This window comes from Amphibalanus amphitrite, unplaced genomic scaffold (genome assembly GCF_019059575.1).
Source record: "Amphibalanus amphitrite isolate SeventyFive unplaced genomic scaffold, NRLGWU_Aamphi_draft 000188F_arrow, whole genome shotgun sequence".
NCBI lineage: Eukaryota > Metazoa > Arthropoda > Thecostraca > Balanomorpha > Balanidae > Amphibalanus > Amphibalanus amphitrite.
In genome coordinates, this window is record NW_024881683.1 from 264510 (window position 1) to 283752 (window position 19243).

Here is a 19243-nt window from a genome sequence, read left to right on the forward strand (position 1 = left end):
TTGCGCTGAATTCCGTGTCGTTGCATGAATTGAAACTGTTAAGCCACGTTTAAAATATTTGATAGCTGGCGCTACCAAATTCATGGAAGGAACTGTTTTATGACCATACGGATACAAAGTCGTAAAAAGTCGAATTTCGCACACAAAAAAAATACTGATGGAGAGCTTCGGTGAACACTGGTAAAAAATCCATAGCTAATACTCTCCAACGTAGCAACAACACTTTTCAGCCGATTAAATGGCTTTTCTAAAGCGGGATGACCCGTTTAGCAATGAACGCGGGTAGACTTCATTCTTTGAACGTGTCACCAGGGTGACCGGTATAAAAAAACACTCACCCTGTCCCTGACTGGGATGGCCTCGGCGGCGTACACAGCGAAGCCACAGCGAGGGCAGCCCTCACCGGGCGGCGCCTTGCTGCCCATGCTCGGCTGGATCATGCCGGCGCCCCTGTCAAACGCAGACCGCAGTCACAAAGGACGCCAAGAACATGACCAGATCAGAATTCACAATCAGCTATTGCTTACATATAGCGTAACAACAAACAGTTGTACAAAAAAAAAAACATGGAAAAAGGAACGACATGTAACCACAACCAACAAAAGATTAATTTTATTTCACAGTGCTGAGCAAATTCATCATAGGTATATGGGACGCATTACCTCAGATATTTATCTTTTGATGGCAAACAACAAAACAGATGAAATAAATTAAAGGGACCATCCCACCTTAACATTAGTTTTGAGTTGAGATAGCCAAGTTTGCGGCCAGGCTCAGAAACCACCATTTATCCTGGTCGCAACGCCCGCAGCTTTATGGTGTTCAAGAAATTTCTTCCCTTTACTTGCAGGGTGGGACCAGCTTAGTCCCTATCTCTTAACCATTAGCGGTTTGTTGATGACGTCAGCAGTCATTTCAACGCCCGCCATTCCTTGAACCCGAGTTTTGCTGACCTTGAGCTCTCTTTTTTATCAACGTGAAATCCGTCGTCGGCGCTGAGAAAGCCTATTGCTTTTCATTTTAATTTGAATATTAGAATATACCCAACACTGGAAATTGGACTGATATTATACCAAGGCCGAAGATGATCAAGCTGCCTGCTATATCTGGAGCTTGGTGTTCAACTTCAACATGGAATGAAAAACAAAATATCAAAGCAAACTGGATATGGTACTGCAAGTTTAAGTCCAAAGATATTTGAAGAGCTGACAATTGACATTAATTCTTTTCCCGCAAGGTTTCCATAGGAGATCACACCATGAAGAAATATTTTTGATGTTAACAGTTGAAAGGGGATTGATCTTCCAGTTTTGACAAAAGACGCTGCCGACTGTCTTTGGAAAAGGATGTCGGCATGAGGTGCAATTGTGCTTGTGAAGTGGTTATAACTGGTCTTTTCACAGTGTTAAATTAAATGTGCCATTGCAGCCAAGTGTGTTATCATGTAAGGTAAAATCAAAACTACAATGTTGGTTTTACGAGCATTGAGAAGGCTGGTAGGTAACACCTGCCTGTGCTCGTAAATCATGCTGCCAAAGTATTCTAAATTAATTTTATCATACACTTTTGTTGTCCAGAATGGTTGCACTATTGTTTGGTATCATATTATTCCATGTACATATGGTAGTGTTAAGTCCGACCAACATGTTACCAGATTTGAAGCTGTTACGTTACCTAAGTACCTACCTGTTTTTTTACTGGCGTGGTGAATGTCACCTGGATTTTGTTTTGAGGTGCAGACCTAGTAACTCTGACTACATGGGTTTGAAGCTATTATCTATTCTGTTTTTACTGGCCTGGTGAATGGCGACTGATGTTGTCCGTGGATGGCACTGAAACAAATTTTGAGTGTCAACTGCCATGTACAGTGTTTTAATACAATGCTGAGGGCTGAAAGTTGTCTTGTTTAGAGTGGTGAAAGTTCAGGATATGCCAGCCACCATGGTGGGTCAGAGTTAATGTGTTGCAGTCAGTTCGGCTTCGGCAAGCACACGGATGGGCATGCGCATCAAGACCTGCTCTGCCATACTTTCAGCCAATTTTACCTAGGCAAGTCTTTTCTTTTTTTCTGCCAAAAGCTATGACATTGTGAATTTCAGTGCTGTGGCCTGTGTGTAGCTTTCAGGAAAGCAATTCTAAATAAAGCTCTGATAAAGTGCATGAAATCAGCAATGCAGCCCTCTATTACATTTTCTACATCTTACTTGTTCCTTGCATGGAGAGAAAAATGCAATGTTATGAATTCGTTTATTCACATAATTTGACAAGCATGCAGTTACCTGCTACTATCACTGCACAAAACAGAGCAGAAAACATCAGTTGATCAAACACAAGACACAACAGAAGTTTACAACATAGGCCTGCCGAACCTGCTTCCTCCCACCACAGTTGATGCCATTTCCTAGCCTGGCTTGATGTGAGCACTGAATAGCTGCTTTGTCTAATTACAGCTCACTACCATTCAACTTAAACTACTCTCTTTAAAGTAAGAGTGAGAGCGTTCAGTGTTCATAGCAGCTCGACAGACGACAGACAATAAACATCTTGACAAACCAACCAGTATTTGATTTGGCTAATGATTTATGTGCCTGTTGTATCATGGCCAAACTACTTTAACAGCAATAATCCCTGTTTCATCTTGATCTTGCTTTTAATTCCATTTGAACTCAGATCTTGAAACAATCATCTGAAGTGATATCAGACCTACTGGCTTCTGTTTCTCTTGAAAGCAAGTTGATAACAACAACAATGATAAACTAAGGCAGGAGATGTGAGTTGTGGCAGTAGATTTTTGATTCAACATATGTCAACCTTATATTGCTTGAGACCTCTGTGACAGACAAACAAATATTTATAGTTTTTTGATAGTTTGGATTCTTGGCTTGATTTAGCAGATCAGCTGTGAACCTTGACTTTGAAATCACATAAATGTCATGGTACCCGAACGAATCCTCGCATGACATTTCTTCGTCCGCATTTCTTCGTCTACAATTCTTCGTCGGTGCATTTATTTGTCCATCAATGCTTACTCTTGCATATATTTGCGTTGAAGAAGAAATGCGAGCCGATTTTCATATACCCTGATGCGAGACAAAGTAATGCGATACGAATAAATGCCCTGACGAAGATTTGCAGACGAAGAATTGCGATACGAAAAAATGCCATAAGAAGAATTGTCCTGGAACCCTTTGTTGGCCATCATATATTGACCTTGATAAGATAAACGCATCATTCGCGCAATATTTGTCGCACTTTGATACCAAATTATTGCTTCCAAATGCCGACGTAAAGAAAACCTTTATGTGACGTCATAGAAACAGCGGATTTCCCAAAAAGTAAACAAAAATAAAAGTCTTATATCTCGAAAACGGTTGAATATTTTCCGGTAAAATTTGGTAGATGTTCATTTTCGCTCTTTGTGATTCACGCTACATCACTTTTATGCCAATTCATTAACTTTTTTGAAGGTGGGAGGGTCCCTTTAAGCGGGAAATAGAGACAATCGTAAGATTGCCTGAGGGATGGGGGACGGGAATACATGCAACATTACCGATTTCTCCGGTTTAGTGGATGACACTTACGGGGCCTGCTCCTCCACAGAGCCCGACACCAGGGTCGGCGCGTGGCCGAAGCCAAAGCCCTTGGGTCCAAAGCGACGTGCGTAGCAGGTCTTGCAGTAGATGTCCTTGTCGGGTCCATCGCAGGCGATGGTCGAGTCCAGGGGACGTTTGCAGTCCCGGCAGTTGAAGCACGACTTGTGCCACTCCTACCGGCGGAGACGACGACGGGATCAGCACGCGCGTTGCGTAAAACGTTCTCAAAGACAGTGCAGACCAGAGGTATGCAAAAGTGCAGATTAATATATCCGGGGCGTATTTATTTCTATTGTGATTTAGCACTCGGTTCGCCGTTTGAACCATTTCTGCTGACATAATCCTACGGCATGCACGAAAACTGTGTATGATCAGTACAAGAAGCGCACCTGAATAGCTGCGTGGCTCCGGACAAATCACAAACACGGAAAACGTATTCTGTTTGTTGGAAAGGTAAGTAATTTACCTTCATTAGCAAATAGGTTCAACTTTCGACACGGCTTTACCGAATTTTGGTCCTCAATTTTCAGATAACATTTCTTATCTTCATAAGGTTCTTTCAAATTTACATTGCCAGCCAGTCCAGCTGCTTTGTATTCTGATCTCTCCCTGATCGGTGTTTGTTAAAAATGTCGAACTTACGCGTCCCTTGGAGAGCATCATCTCTGCGGCGAACACGGCTCCGCCGCAGCGCGGGCACCCCTGGCCCGGCGACGCCTTGATGGTGGTGGTGTCGGTGCGCGTCCAGTCCTGCGACGGCATGTTCGATCTGGAAACGAGCGCGCCTGCGGGTCAGCTGGACGGACACCGTGTGTGCAACTGGGCGCCACCGCATCAGGCGGCTTCGGCGGGAAGTCTGACGGGTCTGGGCGTCTGAGCCCTCACTCTTCAGTGGAACTAATTTAGGAAAGCGTTGTCCAATCTGTTACGATGGTATGCATTACTGCGATCTTATAAAAAAATGTTAAAACCTGACGCCCAGTAAAAGAAAACGAATTATCCTGAGCACCTACGGTCGGCCACGGCAACTTCGCCCCCAAACTTGCTCTTACGATCCTCAGTGGCCATCACATGCAATCACATAAACCACGAAAGCATAACAATGAAACCTATTGCACCTTCTCACTGGTGTCTGGTGCCGAACTCACTCGATGGTGTCCGACTGCAGGAAGGCAGCGCCACCGCCGAATCCGTAGCCCTTGGGGCCGAACTTCTTGCTGTAGCAGAGCTTGCAGTAGATGTCCTTGTCAGGGCCGTCACAGGCATTGGTCGAGTCCAAGATGCGAGAACACTCCTTGCAGTTGAAGCACGTCTTGTGGTAATCCTGGAGATAAATCGTACGAAAATTATTATCAGGGCACAACAAACGCGTAAAAACGACAAGAATATCTAATCCAAAATGTAAATCTAGCTTTAAAACGCAGTGACACAAAGAATAGTTAAAGTTTAATTCAAAAGATAGATAGGGGAGAGTGGGGTAAGATGCCCAGGGTGGGAAAGACGCCCCACCCCCTCTAGCGGCGAAACAAATAATCGAACCTGGAAACTAATGTTCTTAGCGTAAAGCGGAAGCCTGCATTGTTAACTGCACAAAAATTTGCGAAGCTCATTTGGGCAACGGCTGGCTGGTGATTGCATGTTTTTTATTTGCTGCTTTCAAAAAATATTTTGGTGTCAAAACATTGTAAAGTAAATATCAAAGAAGGTAGATAATTTTTGCGTCCCTTGCTATAGTCGTGATACATTAACATGCGTGTACTGTGTCCCAAACAGTTTGTTTCAGGGTATAGTTTTATGGCTAACAAATTGTACTGATTTAATGTTACTTCGGTACCTTGGGGTAAGATGCCCCCTGTCCTGATGGGGAAAGACGCCCCCCTAAATCCCTAGGCTGTCCTTCAAGCAGCCCGTCAAATCATTTATTACATACTTGTCATGGGAGACAAAAGCCGATCTGGGACTATTGAGAGTCCAGTACGGTCGGGTGCTCCCCATGCCGGTCTCTCGGCCCACACAGCGACTTTTTGGGCGGCATCTGACTCTGAGAGCCCTCACGACGGCCTCTGTGGGCCCCATTATTGGCTCCAGGGCCCCTCACGACATCCTTTGAGGGCTCCCACGTTGCCTCCACGGGCCGCGCTGGCATCTGAGGTCCCCACGATGGGCTCGAGGGCCCTCAAGCATCATGAAGACCTATAAGGGCCCCACAGTGGTCTCCGAACGCCACCACGGAGGCTTGTTTGGCCGCGCTGGACTATGATGGCCCTAACGATGACCTCTGAAGCCCCTTACGACTACTTTTGAGGGCCCTTACGATGACGTTTGGTGTCTACTGCAGGCTCGAAGGGACTACTGATTCGTTCAGGCGATTCACGTGCCCATTCATGTTACTTATAGTGCAGGGGGCATCTTCCCCAACCCCAGGGGGCATCTTTCCCACCCTGTGGGGTAAGATGCCCCCTTTCACTTCTTCAGGAAAATGCTTAATAGCAAAAAAAGTTATCATATTTCAGGCACGAAAGTGTGATATTTTTGGAGAAAAATGATGTCGGCTTCCGTTGAAACTCCAAGTTTTTGCTTTCCGATCGTCATTTTCGAATAATATATGACATAGCAAAACCCTGGGCATCTTTCCCCACTCTCCCCTATGCTGAACTGGTTTTGACTCGGTCTGTCGCCCTCACCCGGAAGCGCGACTGTTTCTTTTCGGCCTCGTAGACGGCTCCTCCGCAGCGCGGGCAGCCCTGGCCGGGCGGCGCCTGGATCGACGCCTGGATGTTGACCGTCGGCTTGTTGGTCATTACCTCACCGTCCCTGCCAGCGGCCACGAACCGGTCAGCGGGGCGGGACCTGGGCGGGGCTGAGCCGGGCACTGCGGGTCCGAGGGCGAGGGGTAGAACTGAGGACAAATCGTGTCCAAGCAGGTGTCATGACAGTGCCATTCATACGATATGACCTACCAGTTTGTCTCCATTCTTTGTACGGCAGTGTGATGGCAGTCCGATAGTATCAGGTCTAATGATGAAAATGAAAATCAAACGGGATCAGGTAGAGTTCTGAGTGTGAAATGGCACGTGGAGCACAGCCGTAACGCCTAACTGCTAGTCATTAGTCCGACTATATACATAAGGCTGTCTAATCGATTTAAGTGTTTTCATAAAGAGCGCGCGTGAAGCTTCAATTCCTTGCACACTTGCCAGCCGAACATGTCATTTTACGCTAGGCTTTACTGTTTTACTTCAAATTCATTACTACTGCTCATCGCGTACGGTATTTATTTAGGTACTTAAGGCGACCGGGCAGGTTAAGATAATCGATAATAAAATAATGTTAGAAATTCAACCAACTGCAGCACTGCGCAGTGTCGCCACGTGCCGGAGTCGTTCGGCGAGCCGTGTCCCGGTGTCCTGTACGGGGAACGGGCCGTGTCGGCTGGCCTCCGGTGGCGCTGTCAGCGGCGCTGCGCCGCCCGGTGGGTGTAGAGGTCAGCAGTCAAAGGTCAGGGTCCGCGGCCGCCGGACACGAGCCACGCAGCGGTTTGGGGGAGTTAGGGGCGGTCAGCAGCTTCCTAGCGCCGCGCACCCGTCGGGAGGTCAGCTCCCACGCAGATCAGCGCCCCCGGCCGGCTGAAACCAGACCGGCTGTTAGTGACGGACCGGGGCACCGTGCCGGTTAAAGGTCAGCCCCGGACAGTGACACAGTTAATCGACGCACAGGCAGCGACACGGAACAACTAGAACAGTGGGAGACAAAAATCACACCAACAAAAACGTGTTACATAAATTAGGACGGCTGCAACTTAAACTTCATAAAACATAAAACACAAAAACATTGCAAAACGTCGACCGACCAGCAGGTCGTGCGGTCTGGGACCGGGCGGCCCATGCAGCGTGTTTGGCACGTTCACTTACACTCCATCGGTGAGGGTCATCTGGAGGGCGCCGGCGCCGCCGCCGTAGCCGTACCCCTTGGGGCCGAACCGGCGGTTGTAGCACACTGCAGCGACCACCAGGTCAGGTCACGTCAGGTCAGCGGACACAAAGTGCAGGATAGCAGTGACTTAGCTGCGCCTGCGCTTCGGACGGTTCTATTTAGAGATCGCATTGTAACTAAGATGAACAGTAAACATTCAGCTGGCATTTGAAATCCACCTACATACATTAATCGACGTTTGCTTCCCTGGAAACAAGCAATGCATTTCTTCCACACCTCAAATTCTTTCCCAGGGCGCAGCGACTTACTCAATTTGAAATAAGGAGTGATACAGATTCATGTTATATTTTACGCCTGACTCTAATAACACAAGCCTGCAACAAAAGTTATTATAGCAAACATTAGCGTCACCATGCAGAGGTTAGTGAAAAGTACAGAGGCACAAGTTTCCGCTGTACTTACAAGTTGTGTCTAGCACATCATATTACGCATGCAACGATACATCACTGGATGTGTTTATTTTTTATCTATTTTTTAGATAAACATATCAGACATGTGATTGTGCATGGATCCAAGCGATGAATCTATGATCTCAGTGGATCTCGAAGCAAACTGCAGGTTAGGATCTATGATCACATCGGATCCGGCGAGAAAAAATATCTTGGATCTATGATCTTAAAGATATGACGATAAACAAAGAACATGGATCTATGATCATAGTGGATCCCATCATGCACAACATTTGAAATCATTAATAAAAGAGTTTCTATGTCAATGCGTGCCACAAAATTATCGATTATGACGTGCAATCACATAACATCACTAAAACAGAACGTTTGTAAATTGCAGTAAGTGTTTTGGAGGGAATTTCTGTGTTGATAAAAAATAAGTGAGGATCTGTGATCTCACTGGATCTCAAACAAAAAATGAGACTGGGATTTATAGCTACGGATCTCTCGATAAATTAGAGAGCTGGATCTATGATCCCGTCGGATCCGAGATCAGGATCCGTGGGACCAGATCCCAGATCCATTTTCTCGGATCCATGCACATGTCTGAAACATATGCATTAATGTGAATACAATCATCAAAACTGTTATTAACGTGTGGCATCTTAATTATAAGTGACCTCATATCATTGCGTTTCCAATCAATCGGAGTTGGGATTGTCCTAATCATGTAGTGCATTATTACATTTCCTCTCCAATGACTCCTACCTTCATTCTAAGATCGATCTGTTCTCTAGCAGGATAGTGCCATTTCCATACTTAAGTGCTCTCTAAAATTAAATTCACTACGTGATGGACGATTGTCGAAGAGAAGGCGATGCTAGAAAATCTAAACAATGCATATTGCCATTCAAATTAAATACTGATCATACACGAAACAATGTTGGCATGCGACCTATACTTTACCCGAAAGCAGATTTTCAACTTATCACTAATTGGCATCTAAGCAATAGCCCCTTCCAGTCTTCGAGCAAGCTTCTGCTGCAGGGTTCTATCTATACGTATACGCATATGGGCTATGGGCCTCTGGGTATATGGGCGCACAATGACCCCGTCGTCGACTCGCGCCCATCAAACACTGACTAGTGTCTAGCTAACTGCACCAGAGCGGGCCTTACGCTTGCAGTAGAGCTCGCCGTCCGGCCCGTCGTGCCGTGTGGTCGAGTCCAGCCAGTGCTGGCAGGCGACGCACTTGAAGCACGACTTGTGCCAGCTCTGGGGCGCACCCGTAGTGTTAGTAACATAGTCGGAGGCCGCCGTTTTGGGACCGGTGGCACCCAGCCAGGTCGGACGGACTCAGTTTCCCGCCAGGAGGTTACCAGAATTTTATGACGTGGAATCGTAAGGTGTTCAAGCGATCCTATTGGGAATAGCTCGCATTTGTTTTTGACGAAGATGTTGCACTGTTGTGTTTTGTAGTGCTAAATGAATTGCTATGCGTAGTTTTTTACATGTAATCTGTGTAGAATGCGTGGTGGCCTATTGGATTTAAAGGGACTATCCCACCTTCTAAAATGTTGTTAAAACCAGTTAAATTGTGCCCGACTTTATAGATTGGATGACCAGGAACACGGTTCTGGCATTTATTTTTCATTAAACATCTTAGGCTTCCCATATTCCAAACACAAACTTTCAAATATGTGACGTCACAGCCCAACATTACCTCCTTCCCCAGGCCACATTACTGTCATAAAGCTGATTCTTTTTACTCTGTAGGCACCACAACAAAGTTCAGACCAAGTCTTACGCGATTTTTCAACGAACAAACCCATTTAAATCAGAATGACTAAACGAGGTGACGTCACACTAACGGTCGCTCCATGTTGAAGATAGGGCCTTGTACAAGGCCCATTTTCAAATGAAGGGAACGAATTTCTTCAACACCAAGAGGCCGCGGGGGTTGCAACCTAGATAGATAGTGGTTTCTGAACCTCGCCGCAAACTTGGCTATCTCAACTCAAACCCCATGTTAAAGGTGGGATAGTCCCTTTAATGGCATGATGGATTATTACTACATTTGTTTCTTATAAAGGTCTTGTTGCATCAGGCTATGTGCACCTTACCGCAGTGCAATTGCTCTCTCTCTCTCTCTCTCTCTCTCTCTCTCTCTCTCTCTCTCTCTCTCTCTCTCTCTCTCTCTCTCTCTCTCGCTCTCTTCGTTACGCTTCGTCTCACCTTCACTTTAATCACCTCCTTTGTCTCGAAAATCGCGCTTTTAAAAACACCACTGGGAATGCACACAGAGCTCCGGTTCAGTTCTTGATCTTGCAATCATCGGGCCTCACCTTTGAAATCGTCCAGCTTTTTCATGGCTCCGATGACCTGCAGCATGGGTCCGATCCACCCGCTGGACATACCCTGGCTGCGCGCGTGCTCGATCGACTCTGAGACCAGCAGCCAGCATTTATTACCAACATCGGGAGGACATTTCGGCTAGAGTACTATCAAACTTAGAACCTCACATATCAAATCAACTGCAATCGGTTGATAATCATTGGTGTCTACTGTCTATTACAATTCATATTTTCTGAGCAGAGCTGATTAAATGATCACGACATTAGCAAGAGTTCGAGATTCAAAGAAATAAAACGGGAAAGTGGCTTGTTCAAAAGGCAACCCGAATTGAATAATGTATGGGGTTAACACAATCTTTACATAAATTACAAAACGGGCATTGAACGACTTTAATGCTAAACGGCTTCATGAATATAGGTGAAACGGTAAACATCTGATAAATTCATTGAACGCGACGATACACTTCTTAAATTTAGCTTAAAATCCTATTCGTCACACCTACTGGTAGGCTCCGTAACCTGAGACGTTTGAGATTTATGTTGTTCGTTCAGCTGGTCCCAGTTTCTTCGCTTCTTCACTTTCTTCCTCCTTTTCGTTCGTTCGTTAATGGCATTTTCTCCTTCCATGCTCGCTCAGTTCTCCACACACTCGGCGCCTTTCTGCCGTTTCCACCACCACCGACTGCCACCGCCGCCGCCGCCGCCCGCCGCCCACTGTTCCTGGGCCAGCCGCCCGCCGCGAGACGGGCGGCTCCGCTGTCGAGCCGGCCAGCGTTTGTTGCCGCCGAGCTGGCACCGGGTCGCGCCGCGGTTGTCTCGCAGCTGGCCAGCCATCACCGTCGCCCTGGGTCCGTACCAACAGGTCCGACGCGCCGCGCCGCTGGTCAGGTCATCAGATACCCGCCGTGCAGCCGTCTCGCCGGCATTAGCTTGTCAGAGCGAGTGGCGAAATATGGCACCTGTTCGGCTTTGATACCCGACCCCACGAACGCGTTTGCAAGTTTTTTTCTCGCATGTTTGAGCGTGACCTCAGATTGCAAACACCACAAGAATAATTGCACGAAGGGAAAACGTTCGCATAGGTATATAAATTTGTCAGAAACCTTATTCTACGAAGTGTAATTGCGTGTAGTGCATGGCATTTTATATAGGTACTCGTAGTAGCTGAAGTCAAGCTGTCTGTTGGGAAGGGGAATGTTGTTTCGCATTTAGTGTTCCTGGCAAGTGGTGATGCTGTTTGCTTCAGTAAAAGGTTTATATTACGGCTTCAACTGTTGTTATAACTGTTCGCATGGATCGTAGGTATGTAGGAACAGAACTGTGTTTGTAACGTTTCATGTCAATGTTACAATATGAAGATACGAGCTGGAAGTGGTTCATACTGTCATTGTAAGATACAAATTATTATGCAAGGATAATAATACACCATCTAAATGATGTCGTGGGCAAAACAAAACATTTTGTTGGGTCACCACACCAAAAATGACACTCATCAAAGGACACACATGAGTTAACAACATTATTGATGCACAAAATTCAGCTGCAGCGGCGTGCTGTTGAGAAAAGCGGTGTTAGAGGCGGCAGCAGTCCAAGATCACCTCACACTATCGGTGAAGTGTCCCCTTCATGCACACACGCGGCGTCACGTGCCGCCGTCGTGCCGACGGCGCGGCTACTCACACTTGCAGTAGATCTCGCGGTCGGGGCCGTCGTTGTGTGTCAGCGAGTCGAGCTTCTTGTTGCAGTCGGCGCAGTGGAAGCAGTGCTTGTGCCAGCTCTGCCAGGGGCACCGGCCGGTTAGTCAACTGGTGCTGCCTACATACGCGTAGTGAGGCTCTACTACCGTGCCTACCATCACTGACTACAGCTGCCTGACTGCAGCGGTCTAATAAGTCAATCTACGAGTCTTCCCTCACATGCCTCGTTGGTCTTTCGCTAGAATCGCTGAAATGCATGCTCCTTGACCTGGTTAACTGTGCAGTGTGCACCTATGGCCTGCTTCGATGCATTGTGCACGAATATATGGAATGCTATAACAAATAAGATAACCAAGTACAATGAAGTCGCGAGGAGCTCCGTGCAGAGCTGAGTGACCCTGTGGTCCTCGCCACTCGCCAGTGCCGCGCCGGTGCTCTGAAATGTTTGACTTTCTTTTGCCTGGCCAACGTCCAAGGTCAACTAGACTGTGATAAACATTTGTGTAATTTCCAGCACGAGCTGGAAGTATCCAACTAACATTGATGCAAATAATAGGCTCTGAGATAAATGCTAAAGGGGGCGTTTCCCGCTCAGTGTTTATATGTTTATATAGGCTGAACAAAAGCTGACTATCATTGTTACGGTATCAATTCATTATGATCAATGATCATGACTATGCTGTAGATTGTAGGTACTAGGTAGGTATATATCATTACGTCACGGTAGGGTGAAGCCTTCATAAATGTACATTGTGATTTAATTAGTTGACATTTCCAACGCTGCTGCATGACAGCTTTTACGGGTTCCACCTCATCAAATCAACACTAGCACAGGGCCCCCTTTCAGTACCTGAGCCTGCAGGTTGCAGAGCAGTCATAACTGTGTAACTGATCGACCGAGCACGACATAGAAGACAGTGATCCACGCTGGCGGGCGTCTGTGTGGACGAGGAGATTCCGACGGCATTCCGGGCGGCGGGAGCGGGCGGCGCTGACGGGGAAAGGGGGGCGGAGTGGCCGGGACGGGGGCGGACCCGGCCGGGGAGCGGGCTGTGTTCACTGTTCACCAGCTGAGGACGGATGGACGGACGGGGGCGGAGCGGGCGTCGGCCAGCTGGAGCGCTGCCAGCGCCGCCGCTGGAGCTCGCTGGAGCGACCGATACCGCCGCGGGGTGGGCGGCGGCGGCGGCGGCCCGTCGGCACCGGCACCCAGTGCTGCCAGATGGGGAAGGCTGTAATCCTCTATATCAGTTACAAAAATCCTCCAGATTCCTCCAAATCCTATTGGCAGATATAGAAAGGCGGTCTTGGACGCTGCGGGGGGCTATACCCCCAAAAAAGTTTCACCAAATACTAAAAACCCATCGGATTTCGAATCTTTTCGCACTGCTGTGCAGTTTAAAAGATACTTTTTCTTATAAAAGTTGTTGAGTTTTCGTTTTATCTTAAAAAAACGAAAATTTTCGTCGATTTCAGGCGCTGCAGGGGGGCCGGGGGCATTTGCCCCAAATGTCCCTCTTAGATCCGCCAGTAGTTTGGTACCCTCGTAAATATAGCTACAGACTGAGACATTCTGCAGTCTCACGGTGATAAAGGACGTGATATATCCTAACGGGTAGGGTGACGCTGGGCAGGAAAATGCCTTTTTAGTCTTGAATGTGTTATATTTTTCCATGAAATTGAATATAATAATCGGGCGACAAATCCTCCAGATTTTCCTCCAGAATCAAAAATCCTCCAAAAGCGAAATTTGTCCGCAAATAGAGTTCAAAATCCTCCAGATTTGCGGAAATCCTCCAAATCTGGCAGCACTGCCGGCACCGACTCTGGGTGGCACGGCGGCACCGACTCTGGGCGGCGGTGCAGGGACGTCGGCAGGTGATCGCCACAGGAGGGTTGAGAAGGTGGAACGCCGAGACCGGCTTTTTGAATGAAATGAAACTCATATAGGCGGGGTAATATCACTTACGACCTAGTGTGTCCCAAAATAATTACCAGTGATTCCTTGAGGAGCCAGGATGGGTACAATGACGGACAGTTCTTTGGACCACTGGATGTATGTACATACTGGTTCCGTAAGGACAGCATCGCGGTATGGCCCGGCTGCATGTTGTTCACTGTGGCAACAAATGGATTAAACAATATCCCAAGAACATATTTACTTTCGTCTTTAAACCCTCACATTTATAAGGGTGTGGTCGGAAGGAATCCCATTCTATTTCTTGCGATTAACTCGCATAAAAAGCGTCCGATCGCAACAAAAATTGCAAGAGGCACCCTCAAGTTGATCAATTTTACAGCAACCCTGAAAACTTAATGACTCTGACCCAAGTACCCTTCAGCTTCTGGCCTGTTTCTCGCAGAGGTGAATTATCAGCCTCGAAAAGTGATTTTCGAATATAGCTGTACGCATACCGTATACCATTGAGCCTTTTTAAAATGAGGCGTAGGAATTTGAAGTGGAGACGGCTTCAACCGTTAGCCTGCCCCATTCGCTACCGCTCCTTCGCGCCCCTATGTTTATGTATACAATACTCCCGAGTATAGACAACCGTTGCTCGCGGCGCGATTCGGAGTGGGAAGCTGCGCGGTGCGAGCCTGTGGTGGTGGGGGGGGGGGGGGGGGGGGCGGGTGGCGGGGGGTTGTGGGGGATTGGGGATGGGGGAGGGGTCTGGTTTTCAGTGGAGCGCAACCAGCTCAGCTTTGAACCTGGGCCCAAGCTTATAAATTATGATACCGGTGTTGCCGAATGTATATCCACTATCCAAGTAAACGAATGATTCCTATGGGAACGTGAAAGGGAAATAATCACTTTTCGGCTGATGCTGAACCTCTTATGAATGAGCGTCGCAGATTTTAGGAGTCGATTCGTATGGGTCTCGTACCTACTGGACTATACAAACGTTAGCATTCAACAACCGATCCCCGAGCCAACTCACATTAAAAAAAAAAGCTCGGGCGAAAAGCACTTGTCACGTCCTAACGAATTTTGTTTACGACAAGCGCCAGGCGCCGACAAAAAGCGAATTCGCCGAGTCCAAAGCCGGGTCTGGTTGATGACGTCAAGACCACCATTGGTAATCCAGCCGCAGCGTTAGGTGAATGGTACTAAAGTGGTACTTATATCCAAAGCCACAGCCGTGGCGAATCGATTTCAGTGCTCTTTCTTGCAAATTGCAAAGCGTTCAAATAAAGAAGCTGTACAGTTGAGTACAAAATTTATGTTCCACTTTAAAAGGAACTATCCCACCTTCTAAAATGTTAATAAAACCAGTTAAATTGTGCCCGACTTTATAGATTGGATGACCAGGAACACGGTTTTGGTATTTATTTTTCATTAAACATCTTAGGCTTCCCATATTCCAAACACAAACTTTCAAATATGTGACGTCACAGCCCAAAATAACCTCCTTCCCCAGGCCACATTACTGTCATAAAGCTGATTCTTTTTACTCTGTAGGCACCACAACAAAGTTCAGACCAAGTTTTAAGCGATTTTTCAACGGACAAACCCATCTAAATCAGAATGACTAAACGAGGTGACGTCACACTAACGGTCGCTCAATGTTGAAGATAGGGCCTTGCGCAAGGCCCATTTTCAAATGAAGGGAACGAATTTCTTCAACACCAAGAGGCCGCGGGGGTTGCAACCTAGATAGATAGTGGTTTCTGAACCTCGCCGCAAACTTGGCTATCTCAACTCAAACCCCATGTTAAAGGAAAAGGGCCACCTTTAACATGGGGATTGAAACTGAGATAGCCATCTTGTAGCCCGTGTCCGAAAACCTTACTGTTTACGTCCTTACGGCCGATTTCGGCCTCCATTCGTAGTTATCGGCAATTTTAAAAGAAAATACGCCAGGAATGCGTCCTTATCCCAGGAATGCGTTCTTATCCGACAATACAGCCACCCGCGGTGAGGCTTTGGTTTTTTACCAATCAGCTCCAACCAGCTCAGCTCTAACCAATCAGCTTATCTGACACAATCCGACAAGTCTGTCTTCTGAACGCTGATTGGCTTGAGTGTGACGTCATCGCTATGCCATCATACAGTAGGTGCCGTAGAGAGTATCAACATAGTACCAATATGTTAAATAGTTTTAAATACTTTTTCGCGAATTGTGCACTTCTGGCACCAGTTTTAAAAAGAAAATGAAAAATAATAATGTCAAAATGAAAAACAACGATATCTTCATATTTCACGAAGGTGGCCCTTTTCCTTTAAAGGTGGGATAGTCCCTTTAACGGGCAATCAGCTGCCTGGAGTGGTACTTTTAATTCAAAAGTAGCGTAGAGGCGGCGCGATTCCAAGCGAGCCAAGCGACTCAAATCGGGTGATGTTAAAAGAAAAATAGTGTTAACTAAGAATAAATCCTGATCTTTAAATGCAAATTACTCGTGATTGAGACCGCACTTCGGGAAAAGGCTCGCAATTCATGCAAGCCGGTAGCTGATTCTATCGCATACGCGAATTTTGTATTTTACGTGATTGTTTCCCTCTGATATACGATGGACTAAAATGCAGAAAAAAACATTTTGCAACAATAACCGTTTTCTGCAGCTATTGCGCTGCAAATCCATTTTACGACATGTATAAGACTGGGACATGGGGCAGCGTTTTGCCGCTGAACAGCGCATCTCATTGATCCCACTGTCAGACATGGAGACCCCTATTCCCTCGATGCGTATTCCCGCAACCGTCAATCCGCCCTTTTACCTGCGCCCTGGGGGGGGGGGTATTCCCCCCCCCCCTCCACACTTTTCGACATATCTCCAAAACCATGCTGCGCCAATCGTCACCAAACTTTCAGAGCTCTCCTGGGCATCAAGGTAAACATTGGGACCAATTTTTTCCAAAAGCTATGATAGGTTGGCCGCATATGACGTCAGAATTACGTCATGTTCTGCCATTTTTGACCCAAAAAAGGTTTCGCAGGAAGAGCTGTCAGGAATATATATTTAAAGATACCGAAAAATGTACAAGACATAAAGATGTAGAATTACAAAAACAATAAAATTGCTATTCTGATATTTGAAATTTTTGGAATGTGACCCCTAAAAATTAAAAAAAAAAATATTTTTTTTTATATAACAGCCAAAAAATCCAACACATTTTCGAATTTCAATTTTTTTTTTTAGAATATATGTGATATTCCCCAGCATCTACATACCATCCACATACCAAAGTTGAAATCGATATCTCTTTTTGGCCAAGTTATTGCGAAAAAAATGTTTAAACTTGATGACGTCAAATTTTCAAATTCAAATTTTAGCAATTCTAGACTACGTACTACGTAGCGCAAAACAAAGACCACCATTAGACTCCCCGTGACAAGCTGCATCGAATCGATGCCCATTTTTGCCAAAATACCAGTTTTGAGATTTGACCTTTTTTACCCGTCATTGACCTGACCTCCACCTTTAAGTAACCTAAATCATTCCTGCCTGGTGATCGTCTAGCCAACTCCATTGAGTTGAGATTGAGAAATTGGCCATAAAACATGCATCGCACAGCCCTAGCAGCATTGGGTTCATGTGCTGACCCTTGGTGACCTGACCACTGTGACCTGACCTGGTATCAGAGACCTCTATTAGCAACATATGTACTAGGCAACTCACGCTCTATCGATGATTTTCGATAAAATGCGTTTTTATCGATGATACATATAGCGCATTCCCTGAAAGACCTGTAAATGTTTCATTTTTTTTCATTTTTGGCCTGACCTGTGACGTCAGCAGTGACCCTGAGGTCAACGAAATTGGAGAAACCCGACATATTTGAGATAATTATCGAACGCCGCTTAAATTTTGCAAATTTGTCCAGTGGTTTCGGAGATACGGGGGGGGGGGCAAAAACAGCCCCCCCCACACACACACACGAGAGGCCTCTTACATCAAAATATTTAGCTAGGTAGACGAGAAAAATCATAATTAGCTAATCTACGGTGATAAATTCTGTTGCACGTGCTCATAACGTAAAACTACGGAAGCTTGGCAGAACTTATCGGTAAATTGTCACGGCAGAGTCTTGGAGTGGGTATGCGGTGCAACAGAATCCAATGATTGGTGCAAGAGGATTTTGGTGCGAGTGGCTTCAGGTCGCGTTACCTATAAACCGACCCCACCAGGGGGGCGCGGGTTAACAGCTACCAGCGCCTGGGGACTCGTTGGGTGACCGACCGCTCCTTCCCGATCCATCACTTACTTCCGCTCAGGAACAGCGGTATCTTCTGGTGTAGCAAACAACCACATCCAGTTTGCACAGAGATCCATATATTTACGCGCAGCTGGCCCCACGTCATTGCATGGATACCTTATCGTCATTGTTAATGCTTGTCGTTGCTGCAGTCACATCGTTGTGCTTGTGTAGATTTGTTTTCGTCCGCCGATGAGCAATAACCATTGTTGATATTCACCTCTTTTTATTATTTATCACACCAAATCACCGTCACTTACAGAGTTGTGGAGTCGGAGTTGAAATGGGTCGGACTCCACGGTTTTGACCGGAGTCTGAGCCGGAGTCGGAGTCAGTCTTGGAAGTTGGAGCCGGAGCCGGAGTCGGAGTTACCGAAAATCCATCGACTCCACAGCCCTGGTCATTTACGTGGATATGCTCGGAATTGATTTAGGTTTCAATACTATGAACGTAACGTTTGCACGGTTGCTCTAGGTTTTGAAGTTCTTTTCACAAAAAGTAAACTTAGCGCTACTGAGAAATTAGAAAAATCAAAATGAAACCCTCGCTTGTACTGAGACGAATTGCAGCACCATCGTCGACAGCACCATCGTATAATGTCAAAGAAGTACATACTTTGGGCATAAACGAAGTCTTAGAAAAGAAAAGAAAAGAAAACTCAATGATACCCCAGGAGAAAGAGGAATGAGACCGAACACTTTTTCAGAGCAATCGGGATTCAGCTTCGTAATGACACGCTACATCAATAAGGAGCCGTAGTACCGTGAATTATCGCTTATAAGTAATCGACGACTCAGTTACTTTCAATTTTCAGCCTTGTCTGTGACCGTGGGTCATGGAGTTTTTGCAAGGATAATGGTAGGAAGAAGTCTCCAAACCTACAAAGTCAGATTGTCATGTGCAATAAGATGCTCGACTAAAACAATTCCTATCATTACAGCGACCATCTTTCGCAGTAAACAGACATTCCAAGCTTCTCAATGTGAAAAAAGATTGATTCCTTAGGCCACAAAGTCGTACA

The 19243-nt window shown here is 46.2% G+C and overlaps 1 protein-coding gene across 7 annotated transcripts in view; it reads right to left on the reverse strand.

Annotated features, from left to right (window-relative positions):
• The window catches only part of LOC122384383 (muscle LIM protein Mlp84B-like), a 32671-nt gene that overhangs the window by 1189 nt on the left and 12239 nt on the right, over positions 1-19243 (reverse strand). For 5 of the 7 annotated variants that reach the window (XM_043371743.1, XM_043371747.1, XM_043371748.1 and 2 more), the window contains exons 5-11: positions 12010-12106; positions 7505-7589; positions 6278-6407; positions 4742-4917; positions 4236-4362; positions 3582-3766; positions 339-450 (exon numbers count right to left, since the gene is read on the reverse strand). In XM_043371743.1, the coding sequence (XP_043227678.1) occupies positions 339-450; positions 3582-3766; positions 4236-4362; positions 4742-4917; positions 6278-6407; positions 7505-7589; positions 12010-12106 (912 nt within the window). Of the gene's footprint in view, positions 1-338; positions 451-3581; positions 3767-4235; positions 4363-4741; positions 4918-6277; positions 6408-7504; positions 7590-9153; positions 9251-10320; positions 10420-10832; positions 11108-12009; positions 12107-19243 lie in introns of those variants that run through there. The other 2 variants (XM_043371749.1, XM_043371746.1) reach the window with 2 other exon arrangements.